The sequence below is a fragment of the Adiantum capillus-veneris genome, chromosome 21, assembly GCF_014529385.1.
Source record: "Adiantum capillus-veneris isolate H3 chromosome 21, ASM1452938v2, whole genome shotgun sequence".
In the NCBI taxonomy this organism is placed as follows: Eukaryota; Viridiplantae; Streptophyta; class Polypodiopsida; order Polypodiales; family Pteridaceae; genus Adiantum; species Adiantum capillus-veneris.
In genome coordinates this window covers 126,239,749-126,264,107 of record NC_140951.1, presented here as the reverse complement: position 1 = coordinate 126,264,107, position 24,359 = coordinate 126,239,749, and the positions used below count along the sequence as shown (strand labels likewise).

General features: G+C 41.4%; 1 protein-coding gene and 1 pseudogene across 2 annotated transcripts in view; both read left to right on the top strand.

The window, feature by feature from the left end:
- The first annotated feature begins 17,037 nt into the window (after nucleotides 1–17,037).
- LOC147431687 (uncharacterized) lies at nucleotides 17,038–18,791 on the top strand (annotated as a pseudogene).
- A 3,522-nt stretch (nucleotides 18,792–22,313) lies between these two features.
- The window catches only part of CTC1 (conserved telomere maintenance component 1), a 150,703-nt gene continuing 148,657 nt past the window's right edge, over nucleotides 22,314–24,359 (top strand). The window contains exon 1 of one of the 2 annotated variants that reach the window (XM_086494196.1): nucleotides 22,314–23,847. In XM_086494196.1, the coding sequence (XP_086350322.1) occupies nucleotides 22,408–23,847 (1,440 nt within the window). In that variant the 5' untranslated portion in view covers nucleotides 22,314–22,407. The remainder of the gene's footprint in view (nucleotides 23,848–24,359) is intronic. The other variant, XR_015185716.1, reaches the window with a different exon arrangement.

Here is a 24,359-nt window from a genome sequence, read left to right as displayed (position 1 = left end):
GAGGGAAGCCATATCCCAAACCACTATAGTACATGCTCTTCCATTCTCAACAAGTTGAGGTTTTGGTGTTTCAAAGGCATGCTTTGGCTTCAAATCTTCGTCTTTTCATTTGTGCAATGTGGTTCAATGAATGCAAGGTGACTCATATCTTTTAAGTTCTATCATTTGAGCTTGTTTGAGAAAGTGGTTAGTGTGTTTTCATTGCATAATTGTAAGAGGATATGGTGGTGAGAGGTGTGAATGATCACTAAGAAAATGTGTGGGTGATGGCAATGGTTAGCATTCACTAAGCATTCGTTTAGTTATGTACAAGCTTTGTGAAATCGTCTTAACAAACAATATCATCTTGCAAGTCTGCAAATGAGATATTGCACAAACTCAATTCTCCTCTCTCTTCCCTTGCTCTACATCATCCTTGCTTCACTTGGTGTGTATCTTTGTGTGGGATTGTTTGTGTGTGTTCCGTTGTGCCTCTTTTGGTTGTGATAAATCCCGCTTGCATCCTAGTTTGCATCCCATATAACTAGGTGGTGCCCCTTTTCTTGTCTGGGTTTTGATGTGGATTGTTGTTGTGATTTGTGCTTGTGGTTTCCCCAGTCCCAATTGAGCAGCACAAAAGCCTTGAGGAGTGCTTAGAGGTTGCTTCTCTTGCTTTCCGCCATGAACCGCCTCAATATCATCAACCACTTGAAACTAAAGCCCAATACACTGCACATAGCTCCTTCTAGTCTCCACATCTTCGATTGAAGCCCCCCTTTTCATATGCCATTGGTGGCCCCCAATGACTCCTCGTCTCAAACATACAGATCCTTTGCATGCAGGACCCCTTTTACTTTAGCTCAAGTTACTCTTGTCACTTGCTCCTCTGCATGTCTCATCATGCTCGAACTACTCCATACACTTGTAGGGTGTATTAGCGCCACCATGCAAAGAGCAGCAATGCTCATTCTCGGGGGTTTTTTTCATATTAATGAAGTTTAATTTTTAAAAAACCTTGCTTGGCCTTGGTTCACACCCTCGTCATGCCTTTGATTGCCATGTTTTAAAAAAAAGCTTTGGCTTGGCTTACATATCTACTAAAGCATCATTAGCGTTACATGTTTGCCATTAATTCTCTAACCCATGCCATTGACTTTGTAAAGCCGCTTGCCTTCAAGGTGCAAGCATAAATTAAAAGAATTTGGAGAAGGTCCTTGCCATCACATCCGATTAAAACACCTTGTAGCTTCCCTACCATAGCTATACAAGGTATATCCGCAATCAATGTATGCCAAGTGATGACATTTTGGATGGCAATCCCATTAATCATTTAATCAAATTCCATGTGGACACCATATTTTGCATATATATTAATCCAAGCACTACGAGGCATATCTTCTTTCTCCTATAGCCCCTGATTGACATTTTCCACTACCAACATGTTTCAAGTGATGATATTTCGGATAGGTATCCCATCAAAAAATCTGTTTGCTTTTGTAAGAGCACCACAATAGGCATACTTATCTGCTGCATTTTCCACATGTGCCTTGGTAATTGCAACACTGTTGATTTATTTATTGACCAAAGCATTGCTAAGCATAATCTTTTAGAATATCTTGTTGTCAATGCAGTGCAAGAGATGACATTCTAGATAGGAAACCCTTCAAGAACTGTATTTGCATTTAGAGTATCTCATACCTAGCTTAGTTATATACCAAAGCAGTTTAATTCTCCACACTTGGCCCACATACCAACCAAGGTAGTGCCGAGCACAACAACTTGTACTTGCTCTTCAAATTGACCTAGTCTACATCTTTTATCCCCATTTCCCATCGTGGAAGTGACACGACACTGTAAGAAAGGAGAGAGAGGGATCAAGAAGAGGGATAGTGTGTGACAGCATGCAAAAGGGGGGGGGGGGGGGGGGGGGGGGGGGGGGGGGGGGGGGGGAGAGAGAGAGAGAGAGAGGAGTTACAGAGAGATCGAGAGAGATGAATGAGATGGGGTGGTCGTGTATGAGAGAAATCGAAGGAGAGTTGATTAGCTTAGGAGAAAGAATAGTTGCCAACAATCTTGTATTTATAGAAAGTTTGCAAGAATCCATTTTTAATTTAACTAGTAGTAATTAATAAAGTTACCTTTTTTCTACAATGATATAAAATTAAGTCTTTTTCTATCACTCACAAACACTTAAGTCATAGTGGTTGTACAATGAGATCATGGGGATAAATATATTTTAATCAAGCGACGGAGTGAAACTATCTGAAAATGGATCAATTCTACACAAACTACCCAAATCTCTCTCTTTCTCTCTCCCTCCCTCTCTCTCTATACTCTCTCTCTCACTCACTTTCTCTCTCTACCCCTCTCTCTATGCACGCACGCACTTGTGATCTCCCTATCTCTCTATCCCTCTCTCACTCTCTGTAACATTTAATGGCCTATTTACTTGTGTGTAGCGGAAAATAGCATGAACATAGTGAGCATTTCATTAGAATAGATTCCTAATGAGAATAACAAGAGTGCTTGGGTGGAGAGAGCAACAAAAAGCATAACACCTAGTTAGATAGCATGAATACTTCAAAAGAGAGATAAATTAAGCTATTGACAACAGTTGAGGACCGGATTTACATGGAACTGGTCCCCCCTCCAAAAGGACTTTGTATTATGGTTTGTCCCATAAAGAGAGACATTTTACAATACAATTCTTTGTGTTCCTTCAATACTAGCTAGTGCAATGAAGATGGAAGCTTCAAGCATTAAGTAAAACACTTATCAAACACAACATCAATTCCCTCACGGTCTCAAACCCGAGACCTCACACACCTTCAAAGATGGTGAGAGCTAGCGGGGTATGAAGTAGATTAAGAGGAAGAAAGAGTAGTCTTACGAGAAAGATGTACATCTCCTCACATAATCACTCATATTAGCATAGCTTAGCTTAGTAATTAGCATGGTAGAGGAGATGAGCATGCATTGAAGCTTGGCTCTTGGTTGGATTTGCATCACAAAGCCAAGAGTTGTTGGTGTAGGCCTCCCTTCTCACAAGCTTGGAGTAGGTGATAAGCTTTCCATTAAAGCTTGAGAAGAAGAGAGAGAGAGTCTTCTTACTCCACACATGGACTAGTGTGAGTGTGTATGCAATAATGCCTTGTGAAAATCAGTTCTTCTCTCTCTCTTGGTCGACCCCTCTTGCTATTTGCTCATCCTCACACACTATTGGACCTCTCTAGGCTTAGCCAATGAAGGTTCAAGAGCATAAGTGACAGCCTTCTGACATGTGTCCCCCTTTCCCCATTTGTGAGAGCTTTAGGTAATTAATTAATGTAACTAAACTCTCATTGGACCCCTTTGTCTCCTAGAAAATAGGAATCATGCAAGCCATTGGGCTGCTGAATGCTCATTGGACCCCTTGGGAGACTGTCCAATAGTCTTCTAGAGAGTTTAATTCTTATTGGTTCTTTTATTAAGTGTTTTTAAATTGATTGAACTAGATTTACTATAGCCTAATTCTCATTGGTCCACCTCCAAGGTCATCCAATAGGATTTGAGTACACCTTGTGGGCATCTGGGCTAGGGAGCTGACATGTGCCCCTCTTTCCCTTTGTGTAAAGGGAGCTTGTGTGTGTGTGTGTGTGTGTGTGTGTGTGTGTGTGTGTGTGTGTGTGTGTGTGTGTGTGTGTGTGTGTGTGTGAGTTTCTCTCTCATCTCCTACAACTAAGGCTCGCCCCCTCCTATGTAGGGATGCATGAAGACTTTTGGGACACAGAGAGCATCCAATTTCCCTAATGTTTGACCTTTGGACACAACCTTTGAATTTTGGAACCTTAGCATTTTGGAAGTCTTAATGGGCTAAACCTTAGGGGTTTTTAAGCCCATTGTTGCACATTGCTCTTTTGCAGATGGCCCCCCCTTTGGATCCCTATTTTCCCTCCTTTAGATCCCTAATGTGGCCACTCTGCCAGCTTAACCAATATTCTAGCTTTTTCTCCCCTGGCACTTCCCCATATTAAATGATCGATTTAACATAAGAAAATCATTTAGGAGAATTAGATATTAGTTATTATGACATTACCTCTCTCTTGAAATCATAGTTGTTCTCGAGTATGGGGTAGAGAGGATAAAGCATATTCATTAGTCCTTTTTCTAGCAGGTAGAGGATCCCTATGTTACCCTACGACATCGTTCGTGAATGGATGACTAGTCCATTTGGTGCTTGAGAGCCTAAGCTACCGCAAGCATGTCTGCACATTAATCCTATCAATCTTCCATAGTAGAGTGACAAGCTCTACTTGGTGTTTGGGAGACTTCGTCTCCGCAAACTTGATCTAAGCATGGATACTACTTCACATTTGTGCACAATAAAGAAAAAGAGAGTTTTATAAGACAAAAACTTTGTTCATTTTAAACATTTATACATTTGCTTACTCTAGGGAAGCATTGTAAGCATTGACAAGGTTTAGGTTATCCTTTAATTTTATGCCTTGCATCCATCTAGCATCTTCAAAAGGATAATTCTTAAACTTAATAAGATATCGTCGGATAGTCTTACTACCTCTTAGTACCTTGTCTTCATGTTGGAGAATGGACTTGGGCTGCATCACCTCTTCTTGGTCCTCGATCTCCGGTGGGTCTTCAATAGTTGGTTCTTGTGGTGGCTCTCCTTTGTAAGGCTTTAGAAGGCTCACATGGAAAGCATTGTGTATGAGCCAAAGGCTGGGCAACTTGAGTTGATAGGCCATCTCATTGATTGGCCTAAGCATCTGGAAGGGACCATAGTACCTTTTGCTAACTTAGCATAATACTTTTGGTGTCCCATAGGATCCTTGCCCATCGTGTGCCTTTATCAAGCCTTGGGAAATTTAAGTAAGACCCAATCATTTTCTTTAAAGGCTTGGGTTCTTATGTGCTTATCAGCAGCAGCCTTTGCCTTTGCTGTGAGATAAAGATAGCATCCTTAATCTTTTGGAAAGATTCTTGTAGGTCTCGGTTGTACTCATCTGCAGCGAAGATCTTCCCGTGTACCTTAAGTAGCAGGGGACTTTTTTATCTTCCCTCAATTACCTCGAAAAGTGATTTTCCGGTGGAAGTATGTACAATGTTATTGTAGGCATATTCCACTAAGGGTAAGTACTTCTCCCATTGGGATCTTTGATCTACTTCCATTACATAGGCTTTTAGTAGATCGAGAATTATTAGGTTAGCTATTTCATTTGGCCATCCGTTTGCGGGTGATAGGCCAAAGAGAAATTTAGCCTTGTTCCTAAATTTTCAAAGAGACCCTTCCAAAAACTACTGGTCATTCTAGGATCTCTATCCGACACTATGGACATTGGCAAGCCATGATATTTGAAGATTTGTGAAATGAAGAGGGTTTCCATTTTATGGGCTTTGGTAGTCTTTTTGACAGGTATAAAATGAGCTTGTTTACTAAACCTGTCTACTATCGTCCATATTCACGTATTCCCATGGATAGACTTAAGCAATCCAAAGATAAAATCCATGGATATGCTCTCCCATGGTGAATAAGGGATTGGCAAAGGTTGAAGCAATCCAGGTTGCTTCCCTCTATCAAAATTTGTCTTTTGGCATACCACACATTTAGAAACATACTCTTGTATGTTTACTTTCATGGTAGGCCAATAGAAATATATTTCAATCCCCTTTAGGGTAGACTGAATCCCTCTATGCCCCGCATAAGAAGGAGCATGAGATTCATACATTACTTTCTCACGTAGTGAGGTAGTAATGCATAGTCTGTTGCCATAGAGAAGATAGCCATCTTGTAAAGTAAATGGTTCCTCTTTCTTCCCTAATGCAAGGGCCGAAATCACATCTCTAAAATTGGGATCAATAGCATACTCATCTATCATAGAAGATAGGTCATTGTGAGTTACTATGGAAACCGCATTCGCTCTCGGCCGTCTTGAGAGTGCATCGGCTACTTGATTATGCTTGCCAGCAATGTGAGCAATATGAAAATGAAATTGCGAAAGGATCCACCTCATTTGTTTGTCGGAGAGCTTAGTCTGCGTCATGAAGTACTTAAGACTTTGGTGATCCGTTCGCAGAATGAAAGGAGTCCCCAATAAATAGTGCTTCCATGAGTCTAAGGCATGTAGAACTGCGAGGAGTTCCTTTTCATATATGCCTAGAGCTTGCTCAATAGGGTTGAGCCTTTGACTTTCATAAGTTATGGCATGCCCTTCTTGGAGCAAAACAGCTCCAAGAAAATCACCACAAGCGTCACATTGGACCTCAAATGGCTTTGAGAGATCCGGTAGTTTAAGCACAGGTTGAGAGATAAGCTTTTCTTAAAGCTTTTTGAAAGCATTGTTCTCCTTGGCAGACCATGTATACCTAATGTTTTTCTTTGTTAGGTCATGTAATGGTCCTGCAATTTGTGAGAACTTTTCTATGAAGCATCTATAGTATGCACACATACCTATAAAGCTTCTTAGTTCATGAAGATTCCTTGGTTTAGGCCATCCTTTTATTACCTCTAACTTTGATGGATCCATTTGGATGCCATCTTGAGAGATAATGTGACCTAAATATTGAATCTCTTGCAAGAAAAAATCACTTTTCTTTCTATCAAAATAGAGTTTATTCTCTCTTAGAACTTGAAATATTACATGGAGGTGTTGCTTGTGTTCGTCTAATGAATTAGAATAGATGATGATATCATAAGGTTCGGTGAGGCCTGAATAGCTTTTCCATCAAGCGATTGAATGTGGTTGGTGCATTGGTCAAGCCAAAAGGCATGATAATATATTCGTAAAGACCAAACGTAGTGCGAAATGCGTTCTTTACAATGTCTTGATCAACTATCCTTATTTAATGATAGCCACTTTTTAGGTCAATCCTACTGAAGTAGGTGGACCCTTGTAGCTTATCAAATAGGTCTTCTACCCGTGGAATGGGAAACCTATTCTTGATAGTGATCCTATTTAGTGCTCTATAGTCGACACATACGATATGTGCCGTCTTTTTTTTTGCACTAATAGCATAGGAGAACAAAATGGAGATGAGCTAGGCCTAACCATGCCCTTCTCAACTAACTCATGCACTTGCCGCATAATCTCCTCTTGTTGAGATTGAGAAACTCTATAAGGATGTTTATTAGGCGGTGAACTTCCTGGAAGAAGTTCAATTGCATGGTCATCATTGCCTCGTTTAGGAGCTAGCTCACAAGGGATATCGTCAATAAAGACATCTTGAAACCCCTTGAGAAAATTGGATAACTCTAATTCCTTGTGAGTGTATATAGTTTCTTTTGCTAAAACATTAGGTTCATTTTGAGAATCTTGGACAAAAATCATGTACACGGAAATAGAGCTTGCGTATGTATGGTGTTACCCATTTGCTTAGCATCTATGTACATCTCTTTTTCCCTGAACCTAAAGTAGATTTTTCTTTCATGGAATTTAACATTGGCAGCCATGCAATCAAACCATGGTGCCCCTAGGATTACATCCTCATGCTTGAGAGGAGAGATAAAGAAGTCCTCTTTGTCCACATAGCTTTGGACATGGAGCCTCAATTTCTCGATTAAGGGAGTGATTGAAGCTTCTTGCCCCTTGAAAGCACTGTCAACGGGTAGGACATCTCCCATCTCGTAAGCTTGTATGCCTAGCTTGGTGGCCAACTCTGTGGATATGAAATTGTGAGTAGAACCAGGGTCAAAGAGAATAAAAGCATTATGTTCTCTTACCTTTCCCCAAGCATGGCATAGAGGAGATCCTTTGTGGTGAGTTTCCTCCTCTTGGATTTCAACCAAGGTAGCTCTAGGAGGCTCATGGCAGTTGTTCTTTTGGGGGCAAGCGCAGTACGCATGCCCTTGCTTGCCGCACTTGAAACAGCGGTTATCCTTGCGATAACGCTCAAGCTCTTCAGGAGATAGTTTGTTTTTGCCTTTGTAAACTCCCTTCTCCTTAACTTTGTTGGAATTGCCCTCAAGAGACTTTTGGACATTGTCCTTCCCCTTAGGATCATTGGAACCCTTGTTTTTTGTGGGCTTAGAATTTCTTTTAGCCCCAGTTTGGAAATTGATTCAAGAAGCCACCATAGTATGTTGTATAACCGCGGACATGGTGCATGGCCTTTGGGAGTTGACATACTCTGCCATTTCTTCAGTTAAGCCCGCACAAAATTGTTGCTTTTTCTCTCCAAAATCCAACTTTTTGAAGACAGTGGCTTTGAGTTGTAGGTCCCAAAACTTGTCTACATATTTGTGAATGGATTCATAGGGAAAGAGCTTCAGGCTTCGCCATTCGGTGAGTACTTTGTCTTTGGCATCGGTGGCCAAAAATTGCTTCATAATGGAAGCTCTTAGAGCTTTCCATGTTCGTGGAGCTTCACCGTTGGCCCGTAGGCGTGGCCCGTAGGCTAGACCACCATTGTCTGGCGGACTTTTGAAAGTGCATAGCTACATGGCGTAGCTTAGAGAAAACCTCCTTATAGAGTTTCTCAAGCTCAACAAGAGGAGATTATGCGGCAAGTGCATGAGCTAGTTGAGAAGGGCATGGTTAGGCCTAGCTCATCTCCATTTTGTTCTCCTGTGCTATTAGTGCAAAAGAAAGACGGCACATATCGCATGCGTGTCGACTATAGAGCACTAAATAGGATCACTATCAAGAGTAGGTTTCCCATTCCACGGGTAGAAGACCTATTTGATAAGCTACAAGGGTCCACCTACTTCAGTAGGATTGACCTAAAGGAGATTCTCCTTTTAGGGAATCTAGCATTGGAAGCCATGTGATCAAACCTTGGTGCCCCTAAGATTACATCCTCATGCTTGAGAGGAGAAATAAAGAAGTCCTCTTTGTCCACATAGCTTTGGACATGGAGCCTCAATTTCCCAATTAAGGGAGTGCCTGAAGCTTCTTTCCCCTTGAAAGCACCGTCTGCAGGTAGGACATCTCCCATCTCATAAGCTTGTATGCCTAGCTTGGGGGCCAACTCTGTGGATATGAAATTGTGAGTAGAACCAGGGTCAAAGAGAATAAAAGCATCATGTTCTTGTACCTTTCCCCCAAGCATGGCATAGAGGAGATCCTTTGTGGTGAGGTTCCTCCTCTTGGATTTCGACCAAGGTAGCTCTAGGAGGCTCATGGCGGGTGTTCTTTTGGGGACAAGCACGGTACGCATGCCCTTGCTTGCCGCACTTGAAATAGCGGTTATCCTTGCAATAACGCTCAAGCTCTTCAGGAGAGAGTTTATTTTTGCCTTTATAAACTCCCTTCTCTTTAGCTTTGTTGGAATTGCCATTAGGAGACTTTTGGACATTGTCCTTCCCCTTAGGCTCATTGGAATCGTTGTTTTGTGTGAGCTTAAAATTTCTTTTAGCCCCCGTTTGAAAATTGATTCGAGAAGCCACCATAGTATGGTGTATAACCGCCGATATGGTGCGTGGCCTTTGGGAGTTGACATACTCCACCATTTCCTCAGTTAAGCGTGCACAAAATTGTTGCTTTTTCTCTCCAAAATCCAAATTTTTGAAGACAGTGGCTTTGAGTTGTAAGTCCCAAAACTTTTCTACATATTTGTGAATGGATTTGTAGGGAGAGAGCTTCAAGCTTCACCATTCGGTGAGTACTTTGTCTTTGGCATCGGTGGCCAAAAACTGCTTCATAATGGAAGCTCCTAAAGCTTTCCATTTTTGTGGAGCTTCACCATTGGCCCGTAGGCTAGACCACGATTGTCTTGCGTATTTTTGAAAGTGCATAGCTACATGGCGTAGCTTAGAGGACTCCGTGAAGCCCTCATCTCCAAACGCCGCATCTAACTGTTGGATAAAGGCCAAGACTTTGTCCATAGCACCAAAAGTGCCAGCGTAGGTAAGGAAACAGATGCTCTTCCCTCCCTCTTTGGATTTCTTGAGCTTGGATAACCTCTTCCACACGGCATAGGATTTTCTATGGCCTCTTCTTTTTTATGGTTCAAAGGTTGCACCATCACTTTCTTCAGAAGGTGAAGAATTTGAGGAAGATAGAGAAGAGGGTGACCTTTTTCTCACCTTTTTCTTGCGTTGATCTTCGTTGTCTTCACCATCACTTTCATAAGAGGAAGAGGATGAAGAAGATGGAGAAGAGGGTGTCCTCTTTCTTGCCTTTTTCTTCTCTTGCTTTTTGGCATCTCTCTTTGAAGTATGGTGTGGAGAAGTATGCAATGGTCTTCTCTATTTTGGAGGTGATAAAGAGCGTTTAGCACGCCATCTTCGTGGAGCCATCTCCGCCGAGGTGGCAGGAGACTCACTTATTTCTCGTTCCTTTGGTGGAGGCTCTTGAATTCTCCTTCAAGAAGGAAATGCATCATCAAGGTGCAAATTTTTGAGCCCTTCATATGGATCCTCTTCTTCTTCCCAAATCGGAGAGAGAACTCTTTTGGAAGTCTCGCAAGGAGGCTTCCTAGGTGCTCTCTCGTCATGGTGGGGAGCTTGGAGAATCCCATGAGCACGAAGTTGCCGTTGCACTTCACTTTGGAGGGATGGATCGCCCATGGATTGTTGAAGCCTAGAAACAAGATCTGGGCATCATTAGTAGCCTGCTCATTAGCAAAATCAAAGTTATCAACATTGATTTTACTCTCTTTACTATTGTCAGCCATTCTAACAACTTTTAGGTGTAAACCTTTTTTAGGTGTACTTTGGCACTTCAAGCCCTAGTTGCTACTCTTCTTTACCCCTTTAGAAAAAGCACTCAAGCTATTGTACTCGTGGCTCGAATACCATTAATTGCAAGGAATAGAAGAGAGGGTCGTTCAACACCAAAACAACACAGGCTCCTGTCAAGATTCTAATAGCTCAATAGTGGTTAAGTCGTAGGCAAGCCCTGTAGGACTCCACTATTAAGACCATAGCTCTCGATGGTGATGCCCCGTTAACTGCACAAAGGCGGGCGCATTGCAAGGCTGAAAAATCCCTATTCTACTTACTCACATGCAATTAATAATACCAACCATTCATAGCTAGCTTGAGGAACTCCCTTCTTGAGCAAGAAAACAGAAACCTTGTGCTCTGATACCAACGTAACATTTAATGGCCTAGTAACTTGTGTGTAGCTGAAAATAGCATGAACATAGTGAGCATGTCATTAGAATAGATTTCTAATGAGAATAACAAGAGTGCTTGGGTGGAGAAAGCAACAAAAAGTATAACACCTAGTTAGATAGCATGAACAATACTTCAAAAGAGAGAGAGATTAAGCAATTGACAGCAGTTGAGGACTAGATTTGCATGGAGCCGGTCCCCCCTCCAAAAGGCTTTGTATTATGGTTTCTCCCATCAAGAGAGACATTTTACAATACAATTCTTTGTGTTCCTTCAATACTAGCTAGTGCAATGAAGATGGAAACTTCAAGCACTAAGCAATCCACTTATCAAACACAACATCAATTCCCTCATGGTCTATTTCCCCTTCTTTGGAGCCCTACTATGCCCGGTCGGCCAGCTTAACCAATATTCTAGCTTTTTCTCCCCTGTCACTTTCCCATATCAAATGATCAGTTTAACATGAGAAAATCATTTATGAGAATTAGAGAGTATGAACCCTTGTGCAAATCCATCAAGCTAGAACAAGGACAAAGGGACTATTTAAATTGTTACCAACACCTTACATGTAACAATTTCAGAGAGTATGAACCCTTGTGCAAATCCATCAAGCTAGAACAAGGACAAAGGGATTATTTAAATTGTTACCAACACCTTACATGTAAGCCTTGCAAAAAAATGTGTCAATAATGATGTTACTAGCTTATTAGGTGGGTTTCAATGCGTGGATGATTCCATACCCATGAAAGATATCAAATCCTATCACTGCAATGAGTTCAACAATTTGTATGTTGACTTGTTGAAGATTCAAGAGTCACTCATTAGGTTTTATGGGTTGACACAAGAAGAGTGTGATGGTAAAGTCATGATTTTTATGAAGCTCAGTAAGTGCTAGGTTGTGAAAGGTCAATGTCTTGGAAGGTTCAGCATTACCTTGATGAATAGGGCCTTGCCATGCGTCAATGTTGATCTAAATGCCAATAAGAAGGGAAACATGTGTTTTGGGATTCAATTGGAGAAGAATATATGGTGGCTTGTAGCTTGTCTCTTGTATGAGACACACGATTCCCTCATGTGGTATTTCAATCACATTATAATTGTTGATGTTGTTCTTGGCAACAGCAAAAAGGACAAAGATTGCAGGTTTCACATTTGGGTAGTTTCCAAGTCGAATGGCACTTGGTAGGAGGATTGAAAACTTTGAAGTTAATACTAGAACAAGGTGAATGACCCTCTTTCCATGCATTTATTACTACCATAGTAAGGTCCCGATGACCAATTAAGGCAAGGGTGCAATGCCAACAAGTCGTCAAGGGTGGAAAGGAAAAGGGTGGCAAAGGTGGAGCCCACTTTGCGAAGGGTGTGTCCACTATGTAAACAGTGAGTAAAGCACTACAAAAATGGTTTTAAGGTATCGTTACTTATTATGACCAAAGTATATGCATTAATCAAGACACGGAAGATCCACATTGGGATCCTATTCTACTGGCAAATGTAAATGTGTGCACCCTTTATGCAAGTTTTAGAATTTTTGACAAGTTTCTAATGCTCAACATTACTTTTTCTTGGAATATGGAGCATGTAAAAAGAAGAGAAGACTATATAAGAGAATTTGAAGGAATTCTACCGAGTGTTTGTCTCCATGGTAGTGTGGTTGAGCGAACAACAAGAAGGCATCAGGAAGCACATAGGATTGGCCAAATAAAATATGTATGGGTGGCAGTAAAGTGAGGCATCTGCTTTTGAACTATTCTAACTTCCAAAGTCCCAACAAATTTTGGTTATGTAGAAATTTATGTGCCATAACCACCGAAGACAAAGGTAATGAAGCAGCCCTTGGACTAAAGGATGATGGTCTATGGCAATTTGTTGACAAGCTATTTTGTCTACTTAAAAAGGAGAAATCAACCTCTGATGAGCTCTCCAACTTGAAGTTTGCAATCAACATTTTCACAACCAGTTGATGGCTGGCGACTGGAAACACACATAACACATTACATAGTGGGTATAACACCTAATCGCTATAGTGGAATTGCTTGTCAATTTGAGCTAAAATTGTCTATATTTGTTTGCAACACATACTTTTTGTACATGGTGCATTTTTCCTTGATACATATGGTTCATTGGGCATTTGAAGTAGCCAAGGAATAGAGTGCTTACAATATCAAAACCAGTCTGCTTCAAAAATACACGTCATGGAGGTGGGAGAAAAAGGAGCAATGCTCCGCATGACACGTTCAAATGGTTCTATAGAGTTTTAGATGATGAAGTCTCAAGTCAAAAGTAGTTTTATATGCAAGATCACAAAAATGATTAACATGAGGCAATCATATATAATCTTACATGCCTCAGGTGCAAGAGATTATCTCTTGCAGTGGTTGGAGACTAATGACAAAACAATAGGCATTGGACAAAAATTCAACAAATTTTTTTATACCATCTTTATTGTAAACATACACAGTAATGACGAGTCATTTTTTTGCGGCACAATCAATGGTTCCGTCCACAAAGTTTTGTCTTTTTTAGACTTTTTTGAAATTTCCTTAGTTTTATTAAGCTTTTTAATTTTCAAAAAAAAATTAGCATTATAGAATTCAGAACTCATAACCTATAGTTTATTTCACATTGTCTCGTTCTAAGCCACCCTCTCAAGCATGCACGGGCAGGTACTCATCTCTTGCACGCCATGGACTATACGAAGCACAAAACCACTTCACACACCAATTAGCCTCCACCATCATACCACAATAAATCTGCAACCAAGAGCATGCAAAATCCACAATCTCAATCACATGTGGAGTCCACCACGGACACACAACCACCACCGCAAGTGGCATCCACAATGGACAACCCGCAACCTCCTATAGTGGTGGAACAACCTCCACAAGATCCACAACCTGCTCCTACAACCTTGCAGCCTCCACCACAATTGAATAGGGAGGATTCATCAAGCATGCGATAGATTTTTGGTGATCTTTCATCGTTATCATATGCCACGTGTACACCTTTTCCAGATCCCCCCTCCCCTTTTGTACTATGACTAGAAGAAGAGCTCTAAATCCAAAGGGAGAGGGAGGAAGAGAGAAGGGTTGAGAAAACAAGAAGATCCCAAGTAGAAAAAAGAGCGGAGGTGGAAACAAGGTCCACTCAAGTAGAATATCAAGGCCCTCTTCTCAATACAAAGATAGTGCCACCCATGCCACAACCTACATCCCAAGCAATTGATCAGTCGATGTTGCAAATGTTTCCCTCTCATGTGATACAAAAAGTTAGGAAGGTCATGCCCGGTGACCCTAAATCAGATGCACAAGAAGCCAAGAAAATCAAGAGAGCCAAAGAGAAGTGAAAGAAAGAGGAAGTAGAGAAAGAAGCTCATAAGAAGCAAGAGGGGGAGAGAAAACTGAAGGAGCCGGAGGAGTGACAAGTGCAAAGGTAGAGAGAGCCCACCTTGCCAATTTACAAGCAAGGGGAGAGGCAGAGAAGAAGGCCACTAAGGACCAAGGATGAGCTACCCAACAAGGTGCAACTAGGAGATCCAATCCCACAAACTTTTGCAATGTTTTAGAAACCGTGCAAATTAGTGCGACAGAGAACTATCCCTTTTCCAACAGACACATTGCAAGAACCTCCGCTTGCAGTACGATAAGCCCATAGAGCTAATGTAAGCTTTAAATCCCAATCTGTCGATGAGCTTCCACTATTTTGGTCAAGATAGAGATTAAGGTCTTGTTGGTGCTCTCAGCTTAGCCATTTGCTTGTGGATAATAAGGTGTGGACTTATGGTGAGCTATCATAAAGTTGGTAGTGAGTTCTTTTATTACTCCATTTATAAAATGAGTACCATTGTCACTCACAATCTCAAAGGGACAACCAAATCTTGTAATAATGTTCTCAAAGAGAAACTTAGTAGTTGACCTCACATCGGCCTTACGTGTCGCCGTGGCTTCCGCCCACTTTGTCACATAGTCAGTGGCAACGATAATATATCAAGAGTGAGTGCTATGAGCTGCACTAATTGGGCCTACAAAGTCCAAACCCCATTTTCATTGTTTAAGTATAAGTGTGTTTTACCTAAGTATTATCACCCACTTCTTTGAGAGCTTTCCTTGTAAGATCGATTGTGGAACAATCGTCTCTACCCATTAGAATTAGTGGTTTGTGTGGGTGGAAGTGCTTTTGGACACACTATCATAAAAGTAAGCACAAGATTTTATATCCACCATGGTTCTTGCCACCGTTTGCACCAAATTCCACTCATTTTCCTTGGGTAGATAGGAGAGTCTTGTTGAGAGACTTTGATCTTCAAAATCAATTTCTAATTGTGTCGGTTTGTTCTTTCCACTTGGATCCTTCATGCTTGCATATATAGCAAGCATCAAGAGTGACTCATTCTCTTTGCATCCAAGCATCTTTGCAATGTTGTCAAGGAAAAGAAATTGACAACCCTTTACCACACCTGCATGCAAAGTGAGTAATTGGGAAGTTTGGGACTTCCTCCAACACTTCCTTGCCCTCTATCATCAGATCTTCCTCCTCGATAGAGTCGGTCTCTTGTAAGAGAACAAGTGTCATGAATGCTTCCATCTACTCATTAACCTCATTGACATCTTCATTTCCCCCCTCCACAATGGTTACAGGGTCCTTGTTGCTTGCCTCTTGTTTTTCCCTTTTCCATGTCTTTCAGCACAAGCAAAGCTACAACCTATCCCAAGTTATGAGTTGGATGCCTATACATCCCATGCCCAAGTCTATGAGGCCATCCTCATACTTTGCCTTATAGTCCCATTCGGTGATCCTAGAGAGAGAGAGAGAGAGAGAGAGAGAGAGAGAGAGAGAATGTTTTCCCCTCCTATTTCTTTTTCAAGTTCATGGCTATTTGGCGGTTGCAAATTACTATGCTGCACGCTCAATGCTTGTGAACGTAGCTTGCCATCCTATGATGCTTACTCATCCTCTCTAACACAATTTTTGAATGCCCTCCAACTGGGTGAAAACTTATTGAAAGTCGAAGCGCAGCTGCTTCCATGTGCACTAAACATTGGCAAAATATTTGCCAGCCTGCTTGGCTTCATCCTTCAAGGTTTCAAACAAAAACGTAAAAAAATGTCAAACCCCAACCCACAATGTGTGTACCTATTTGCTCCTCTTATTTTATTTGCTGGAATCTTTGTGGATTCCTCCTCTACACGTTCTCTCAACATTAGACCCACAACAAACCAAAAATGCCATGTCGTCAAGCCGGACTTGAACCCTGGTGTGCAAGATGTAAATTAGACACATTTGCTAACCATGCAAGCGCTACAAGGTGGTTGATGTCTGCTCGACACATTTATGATAAAAAATTTAGCATTTGTCTACTCCAGTACTCCCAAGCGCTACCCCCCTCGCCAAACCAACTCGCCTACATTTCCAACCTCCCTCACATTTCCAGCATTCATTTCCAACCTTCAGTCTATGCACGCCGCACCCATTGCTGCTCTTTCAAGTTTCACCTGCTTCACAGGACAAGGCCTACCCTTACTCGTCGCATCTTAGTTGATTCACCACGTATTTTATTTTTGACGAAACGTAGGCATGGTAAGAGTGGGAAGCAGAAGGTACCTCGGTGTAGATCAAAGTAGAGCACGGGGTGTGAATGCCCTGTATGGATTGCATGATCTTTCACCCTCACCAAATCACTTTCCCCTTTCCCCATTGCCACAAGCTTTGTGCACACTCTTGCTTTCCCCTCTCCCTCCCCTCCCCCTAGGAGCGGGGGGGGGGGAGACCAATGGAGTTGCAAGATGCTCTATGTAATGGGTTGGTCCACTCAGGGCCAAGCAACCCAGGGATATCTGGCATCTCGCCAACAACACCCTCAGTCATAGCCTATACTCCCTTGTTTCCAAGGTGCTTCTTTAATTGGGAATCCTATGCATGGTCCATCTCCTACCTTTCTTCGTGTGAGACAGGCCATTCAAAGTCCTAGGGGAGCTCTTCTTCAAGCTCAACCCCCTTCCTATGCCTCTATGGCAAGCATGCCTCCAAAGAACCCTACCAATGGGGGATTCTTTGTTGTAGAACAATTGAGGCCGTCGGTAACAACACATATGTGGCAGGAGCAAGTGCATGGTCTCAGGCCTCAGGTCACGCTCAATGCATGCATAAGCCATGACATTAGGGCATTCTCCAAACAGCTAGTTGAAGGACTGGGCTTTCAACGAATAGACTCCACTCATGTAGAGGATGGGAGTGTCGGGCCTATCCAACCTCATGTCAACCAGGATACTCAAGCACCAGACAATGCTTCGGAGGACACAAGTGGCCGTGAAGATGAAGAGAAAAGAGCATCGGAAGAAGTTGGGGTTACCATCCCCACCAAGGAGCTGGACATGTGGCACTCCCAACTGCAAGACAAAGTGATAATAGGTCTACTGCACGGAGTAAGACCTTCAATAGAAGATTTAAAGGCTTGGATGATGCAAAACTGGAGAACAAAAACATCAAGGTAATTCATGTCCCGTATCTCCCAACTAACTACTACTTATTATTTTGTGAGGATGCAAATGACGCTCTTCAAATTGTCAATCAAGGAAAATGGTTTATTAGAAACTCTCCCTTGTCTGTGTTTAACTGGTTTTTAGGGTTTAACCTAGAGGGCCTAAGCCAACTAAGGCCCCAATTTGGATTGATTTCCATGATCTCCTTGTGGAGTACTACCCATGGCTTAAAAATATTGGGTCCCCAAGTGGGATCCTTAGTTGCTCATTGAAGTTCACTTAAAGTTTGACCTGAAAACTTTAGTTCCTATCAAGGACTCAGATAGTAACTTGCTACACCTTCAAATAGTGGCTTACAAAAATCTCTCAAATGCCTGTTTTCACAGTCTAAAGCAAGAAAACTTCATCAAGGAATTTCCTGATCTTAAACCTCAGCCAACACAGGAACCTCAACCCCCTCAAGAAAAGGACTTCCAACTTGTCCCAAAGAGAAACAACTCAAAAAATAACAAGAATCCTATACCATCTACTTCTAGGAACAAAAATAGTTTTAGACCCCTTTGGAAGATTTCTTTGACACTTTCAATTATGATAATCAAGAACTAGAAGAAAACACCAAAGCTCAAGACAAAAGCCTTGCAGAAGGGGAGGAGAAGGAGACTGCACCTCAGGACCCTTCTCCCACTCAAGAACCAGCTCAGAAGCCCATATAGAATCTTCCCACCCCTCAAGATAGTCCTATGAATGAGGCAAGAGGATTATCTTCCTTCTCATCTCTGACTCATAAGACTTCTTTGTCCCTAATAATCAAGACAAAGGCAAACAAAAAATGGAGGAAAACCTTTTTGAATCACAGCTCCAAGCACAAGAAAATCAAGCTAAAGCTCAACTCAGTATAGACCCAGACAAATTAGTGGACATCGTCGTGACACAAGCTGAAGAAAAGAGGCTTCCACTTCCACCCACCTTCTCAACCAAAAGGAAAAAAAAAGCTTCAAAGGATCCTACAAGAGTTTCAGTGTCTCTAGTCAAACCCTCTAAGAACAACAAGATATGAAATGTCCCAATATCAGAGCTTTGTCTTTTAAGTGCAAAGGGACAAACCCTACCAAGCTCAAGCAATCAAGAGTTGGATATTGGACTCTAATGTCAAACCTGATTTTATATATTTATAGGAGATCAAAGTTTTTGGTCAGATTTCGTCTTCTAATCTGCAGAGGCTTGGTGCAGGATACAAGTGGTATACCACCTCTCACACTCTTGGAAGAGGGGGGCATCACTAGTTATATCAAAAAAATATGCCAATTTGGTATTAAAGGTTCATTCCTCTGCAAAAGGAAATTGGGTAGCAATATCCCTTGACAAAACTTTTTGAGTACACTATGTTTTCTATATATGCTTCTAATTCAACAGGTGAAAGAGCTATCATATGGGAAGAGATTGCTACTCTTCCTACTCCTTGTATCTGTGCAAGGGACTATAATATGGTTGAATTTGTTAAGGATAGGTGGAACCAACTTGGACAATCCACCTGTGGTAGAGAGAAGATGAAATGGGACAATGTAGTTTCCAAACTAAACCTGGTAGAATCTCAAAAGAAACTAGTTTGACCTAGTCCAACAAGCAACATGGCAGCTGCTATAAGGGAGATTGGACATGTTATACATGAGTAGTGAAATGCTTAATGAGTACTGGCAAGTAAGTTGTAATAAGGGCAACTCCCTTATGTTGTCTGATTATGTTCTTTATTTTTGAGCTCCAAAAGGACGTCTGTATGTATAAAGTAGGATGGCCTCACTTGGGTCAAACTCTTCTATCTTTAGGAGTAGTAGAGATAAAGTCGAAGCTATTTTTGTTGACTCCTTTTTTGGTAATACCTCTGCCTTTAAAGCCTGGAATCAAGCTATAAAGCAAACTCAAAAACTGCTAATTGAGTACAAAGCTAAGGCTAGAGACATGAATAGTAGAAGAATGATGATAAGGAGTTAGATAGAAAATCTAGAAAATGGCCAACCCCCTGGGAGTCCTCCTAGTCCCCATCTAGTTGAGCAGAAAGCCAAGCTTAGAGAAGGATATCTCTTAGATGCTAAGGCCTCAATCCGTTAGACAATAGATTTTTGGGTTGGTAAAATAGATAGACCTGATAAACATATGTTTAATCTTCTGAAGAAGAAAAAGGCTAAATATTTTATTCCATTTTTGAAAATTAAAGAAGGTCAACTTGTGAGCTCTGATGCTCAAAATCTGAAGGTTGCTAATTATTTCTTTTCTGACATCTTTTCTTCTCCCCCCAAAAGAGAGGCTGACCATATTATTGCGAGAGCTACAATTGCTAGAATAAGAAAGAAAACTGTGCATGTGTAGGTAGCTCAATTGATGGATCAACCCCTATGAGAGGGGGAGGTAAAAGATGCTAGAGATGCTTTAAAAGATGGTAAATCTCTTGGTATTGATGTTCTTCCAAATATTTTTTTAAATTATATAAAGATTTTTTTGGTCCCTCATGTCTTGTCCATACGGAATGAGGCCATTAGAGTAGGAGCTCTCTCTACCTCTATGAATACTAGTGTTATTAGGCTCATTCACAAAAGGGGGGACTAAAGAGGACCTAGGGAATTGGAGGCCTATCTCCGATCTGACTTCTGTGTACAAAGTATTTTTCTTGTTTCTAGCTAAACGACCGAGTCCCATAATGCATCAGATAATCTTACCAGAGCAGAAGGGGTTCATAAAGGGGAGGTTTATTCTTGATGCCATAATCACTTTGTGGGAGGCCATAGATTTTATTTAGAACAGTGAGTAGGACTTCATCTTTTTAAAAATAGATTTTAAGAAGGCATATGAAAGGGTGGAATGGGATTTCATTTTTCAATCTCTTCATAACATTTGGTTTTGGTAGGATATTCATAAAATTTATCCAAATCTTATTTGGTAATGCCTATGCAAGAGTCTCTATCAATGACCTTTCAGAGGCTTTTTCATTGAAAATATCCATCAAGCAGGGCTGTCCAATAGCCCCCCTTTTGTATGCCATCTGGTCTGACTCTCTAGGATGGTTGGTGCAGGATGCCCTAGAAAGAGGTCTGATGAAAGTTCCTAGTGCTAAGGATCTGATGATACAACAATTTGCAGATGATACTAACTCTTTAATGTCCAATGACAGAGATACTGTTGAACAAATTTGGACCTTCTTGGACACCTTTTGTATGGCTAGTGGCTCTGTAATCAACCATACTAAGACTGGATACAAGTCCTCCAAGGAGCAAGTCCCACAAGTCATCACAGAAGCTGGATGTATGGAAATCAGAGATGGGCAGGTCTTTAGACTTCTTGGTATCCCAATGGGCTTCAAGATTACTTATGTTCAGAGATGGGAGTGGGTTGTTGACAAATTCAAGCATAAAATCAGCAAATGGCGGTTCCATCAGACATCTGTCTCATCAAGAGCATTTGTTCTTAATCACTATTTGATTCCTTCTCTAATCTATTTTTTGTCCTGTTGGTGTCCAACCAAGTATCAGTTGAATCAGGTGTTCTCCCTGGCCAGATCCTTCTTATGGGGAGGTGATATGGATCACCTAAAGATATCTAAAGTTTCTTGGGACATATGCTGCCTTCCAAAAGAGAAAGGAGATTTGGGCATTCTCAATCTTGAATTTATTGCAATCAATTTGGCAGCTAAATAGATCTGTAGAGCCTTAGAATCAGATGACTATTAGGCATTGCTTCTGAAAAGAGATGTGCACAAATTTAAGCTGCAAAACTACAAAGCATGGACTAATCTGCAGCTCAGAGACATCCTTCTTGCTCATGTCTTATGTATCCCTTATGGGTCCAAATTGGTGTGCAAAATGTGGAATGCGTGGAATTTTGTTAAGTCCAATTGGAAACCTTCCAAGAATATCCTAGCTAACCATATATCCTTTTTGCTAGATTCCTTTTGGTTTGGTTTCTTTGCAGGTAAGGCTAAAGCTGGACTCAGTAGAAAGGCTCATAAGTGTGGGATCAAGGTATGGAAAGATGTGGTAGAGAACGAGCAGCTCAAATCACTTCAAACTTTGCAAAGGGAATACTCACTTCCAACCACAAATGCTTTATGGTGTCTTTAAAGAGCCAAACAATGTATGGGCAAGATAAGGGTACCTGCCAAAGTAGTGCAAGCCACTAGCAAGGCCTCCTTCTTAGCCTCTCAAGTGTTCAAACAGTTCAAACCCAAAGGGATTGTGGAGAGCTCTCTCAAACAAGAGCGTAATAGGATTTGGAAGCTGAGCTGGAGCCGTAAGCAATGGACCTACTGGTTCAAATGTCTTTGAGCCTACCCAACTACTAATAAACACAACACCTTAATGTGGCTCATCAAGGTATCTGGACTTCTAAAAGAGCTCTTAAAGCTGGAATTGGCAATGGTATGCGTAGTAGATGCAAGCTGGTTATTGAAGATTGTTCTCACTTTTGGTTTAACTGCAAGGACAACAAGGACATGATCCATTTTTTACATAAATTTCTCTCCCAAATATCCCTCAAATCCTTGGACTTCAAGGATCTGTTGCTGTAAGGGGATGGATGTTCCGAGGTCATATATTGTGGTACACATGGCTTCAGAGAAATGCCTCAGTGTTTCAACACCCTTCTTCCTTTCCCCTGTGCCTCCTCAAAAGAGATCTGCTGCAGCTGTGTAATAAAGCTATAGATGCCCCTTTTGAGAATGAAATTGTCTCCTCTATTGAAAGGAGCCTTGTTTTTTTCAAGCCAATAGATTTAGAATGAAAGAGGCTATGTCTCTTTAATCTTTGTATTGGGGCTCCTTGTATTGATTTCTTTCTATGATTAATCAAATTCTTATAGCATCTCATACGCTGGCGGGAGCGCATTCAAAATCAGTGAAGTACTAGAGCAGTAATGGAAAGTTCGTCTCCTGGCGAAAAGACGGTCACGGTTCAAGAGATTTTGCAGCGCCAATCTCCCTTATCTGTCCATCATCATATCTCTTCTCGCACGGGATGTGCAGGAAACCAGGACAGGTTCTTGGATTTCTCTTCAGCGCTTGAAAAGGAGAGTGGATTTTCTGGTGTATCCAACAAGCGTCAATGTATTTCTTCATCAAAAACAATAGAGCTTAACAGTGACACAGGACATCTCTCATCAACAGGAAGGAAGAATCAGCACATGCTTGGCAGAAAACCATCTTGTTTGAGATCCCAAACAGCTCTGCTACAATTTTCTGAGCAGCCTTGTGTATTGTTCGGCTGGATCCAGCTATGGAATGGCAGTGCTTATGAAGCCAATAGCCTTGCCTTTTCAGATTTTTCAGGTACAATCTGCTGTGCAGTAACTGAATTTGATCCTCAACTCCTTGGCCTTCCCATGCGCATACTTTCTTGGTCTTACATCCCTCAAAGAGAGAAAGGAGGATGCTTAGAAATACGGCACTTTGTACCCATGCAAACTTCCAAGAATTTGCCACGTCGGTCTGTTTATGTTTGCCCTGAAGCAGCAAATGTGCCCAACCTAGTGCTTGAAACACCTCCTTCGAAACAAAACATTAGAGCATTGCGCCACAATGTCACTGGATGTATAAACTTCGTAAGCCCTCCTTTTTCTATCCCGCATGGTGAATGCAGGACAAAGCATGCAAGTGAGCTGACAACCACAAGGGTGTCTAGGGACTCTGCCAAGAAATCGACGTTTTGTAAGAAAGGAGCACAGATGTTAGAAAAGAGTGCAGAACCATCAGACTTAAGTTCATTCAACGTGGCTTCATCCATTGTTAAAGAAAAGCCTCTGCTTGGGTTTTTTGTCGGCTTTTCTCCTTGCAATCATAAGCCTAGCTGCTTGCCTCCTAGGATGGACCACTGTGGCATGGTGGAAAGTGTTGCTGCATACGGGGACTATGATCCATACAAGCAACAAGTATCTTACATTTACTTCTCTGGCTCAGTAGTTGCCTGGCGTCCGCTTCTGTTAGCTACATCTGGAAAGTGCGTTTTACTGACTAGCTTGCGCAAAAAGATTCTTGTAGCAAAAGAAGCAGGAATAAAGTACAACATTTATGCAGCCACAAGGATAAGCAGTGTCTTGCTTTGTAATTCTTCGAATATAGAGAAGTTCAAGACAAGAGATAATGATAAAATTTTGCAAACAAAGTCCTTAGTATTCTCAAAAGATTTCAAGCAGCACAATAGGCAATGTTTGCGGCAGCAAAATGAAATTGGGTCATATGTTGGAGTTGTAACTGAGATCTTTGTGAGAGGAGGCTTGTTGGAGCTGGACGGTCATGTTTGGCTTCTATTGACTCATCAACCACTTTCCCACATACCGGGTCTTCGCGTTGGGGCAACAGTAAGGCATCATGATCTCTTATTTGGACGTTTATCCCTTTCTTTTGCTTTCTAGTGGGACACGTGTGTCTAAGCTAAATTATGTAAGTAGGTATAAGAAGAATAGCAGCTGAACTCATGAAGCAGTTTCACAAAGTTGGATTGTAGCACATGGCAGAAAATAGATGTTATGATTTTTGACTCGGTCTCCTCTTTGAATTATTGATATATGGCTGTTGATAGAAATATAAATGAGCTACGAAGACAAAAGTGGGCTAGTTGGACAAAATATACTAGTTTTACTTTGTACTTTTAAACATGCAAATACAATATCAGTCATTTGCTTGAGTGAATGTCAGAGTAGTTGGAGGTTGTATCATCACACGTCTGGGACTAGGTTGCATTGCATTCTTGTATCAGTGATTCGTACCTTGCAAACAGATTTTATTGAGGTCTTTGGTCCCTTTTATCATTTTGGTCACCAATCATTGGGGCATGTGTCTCCTTTTGGTCCTGGCATATCCGTGCATTAAT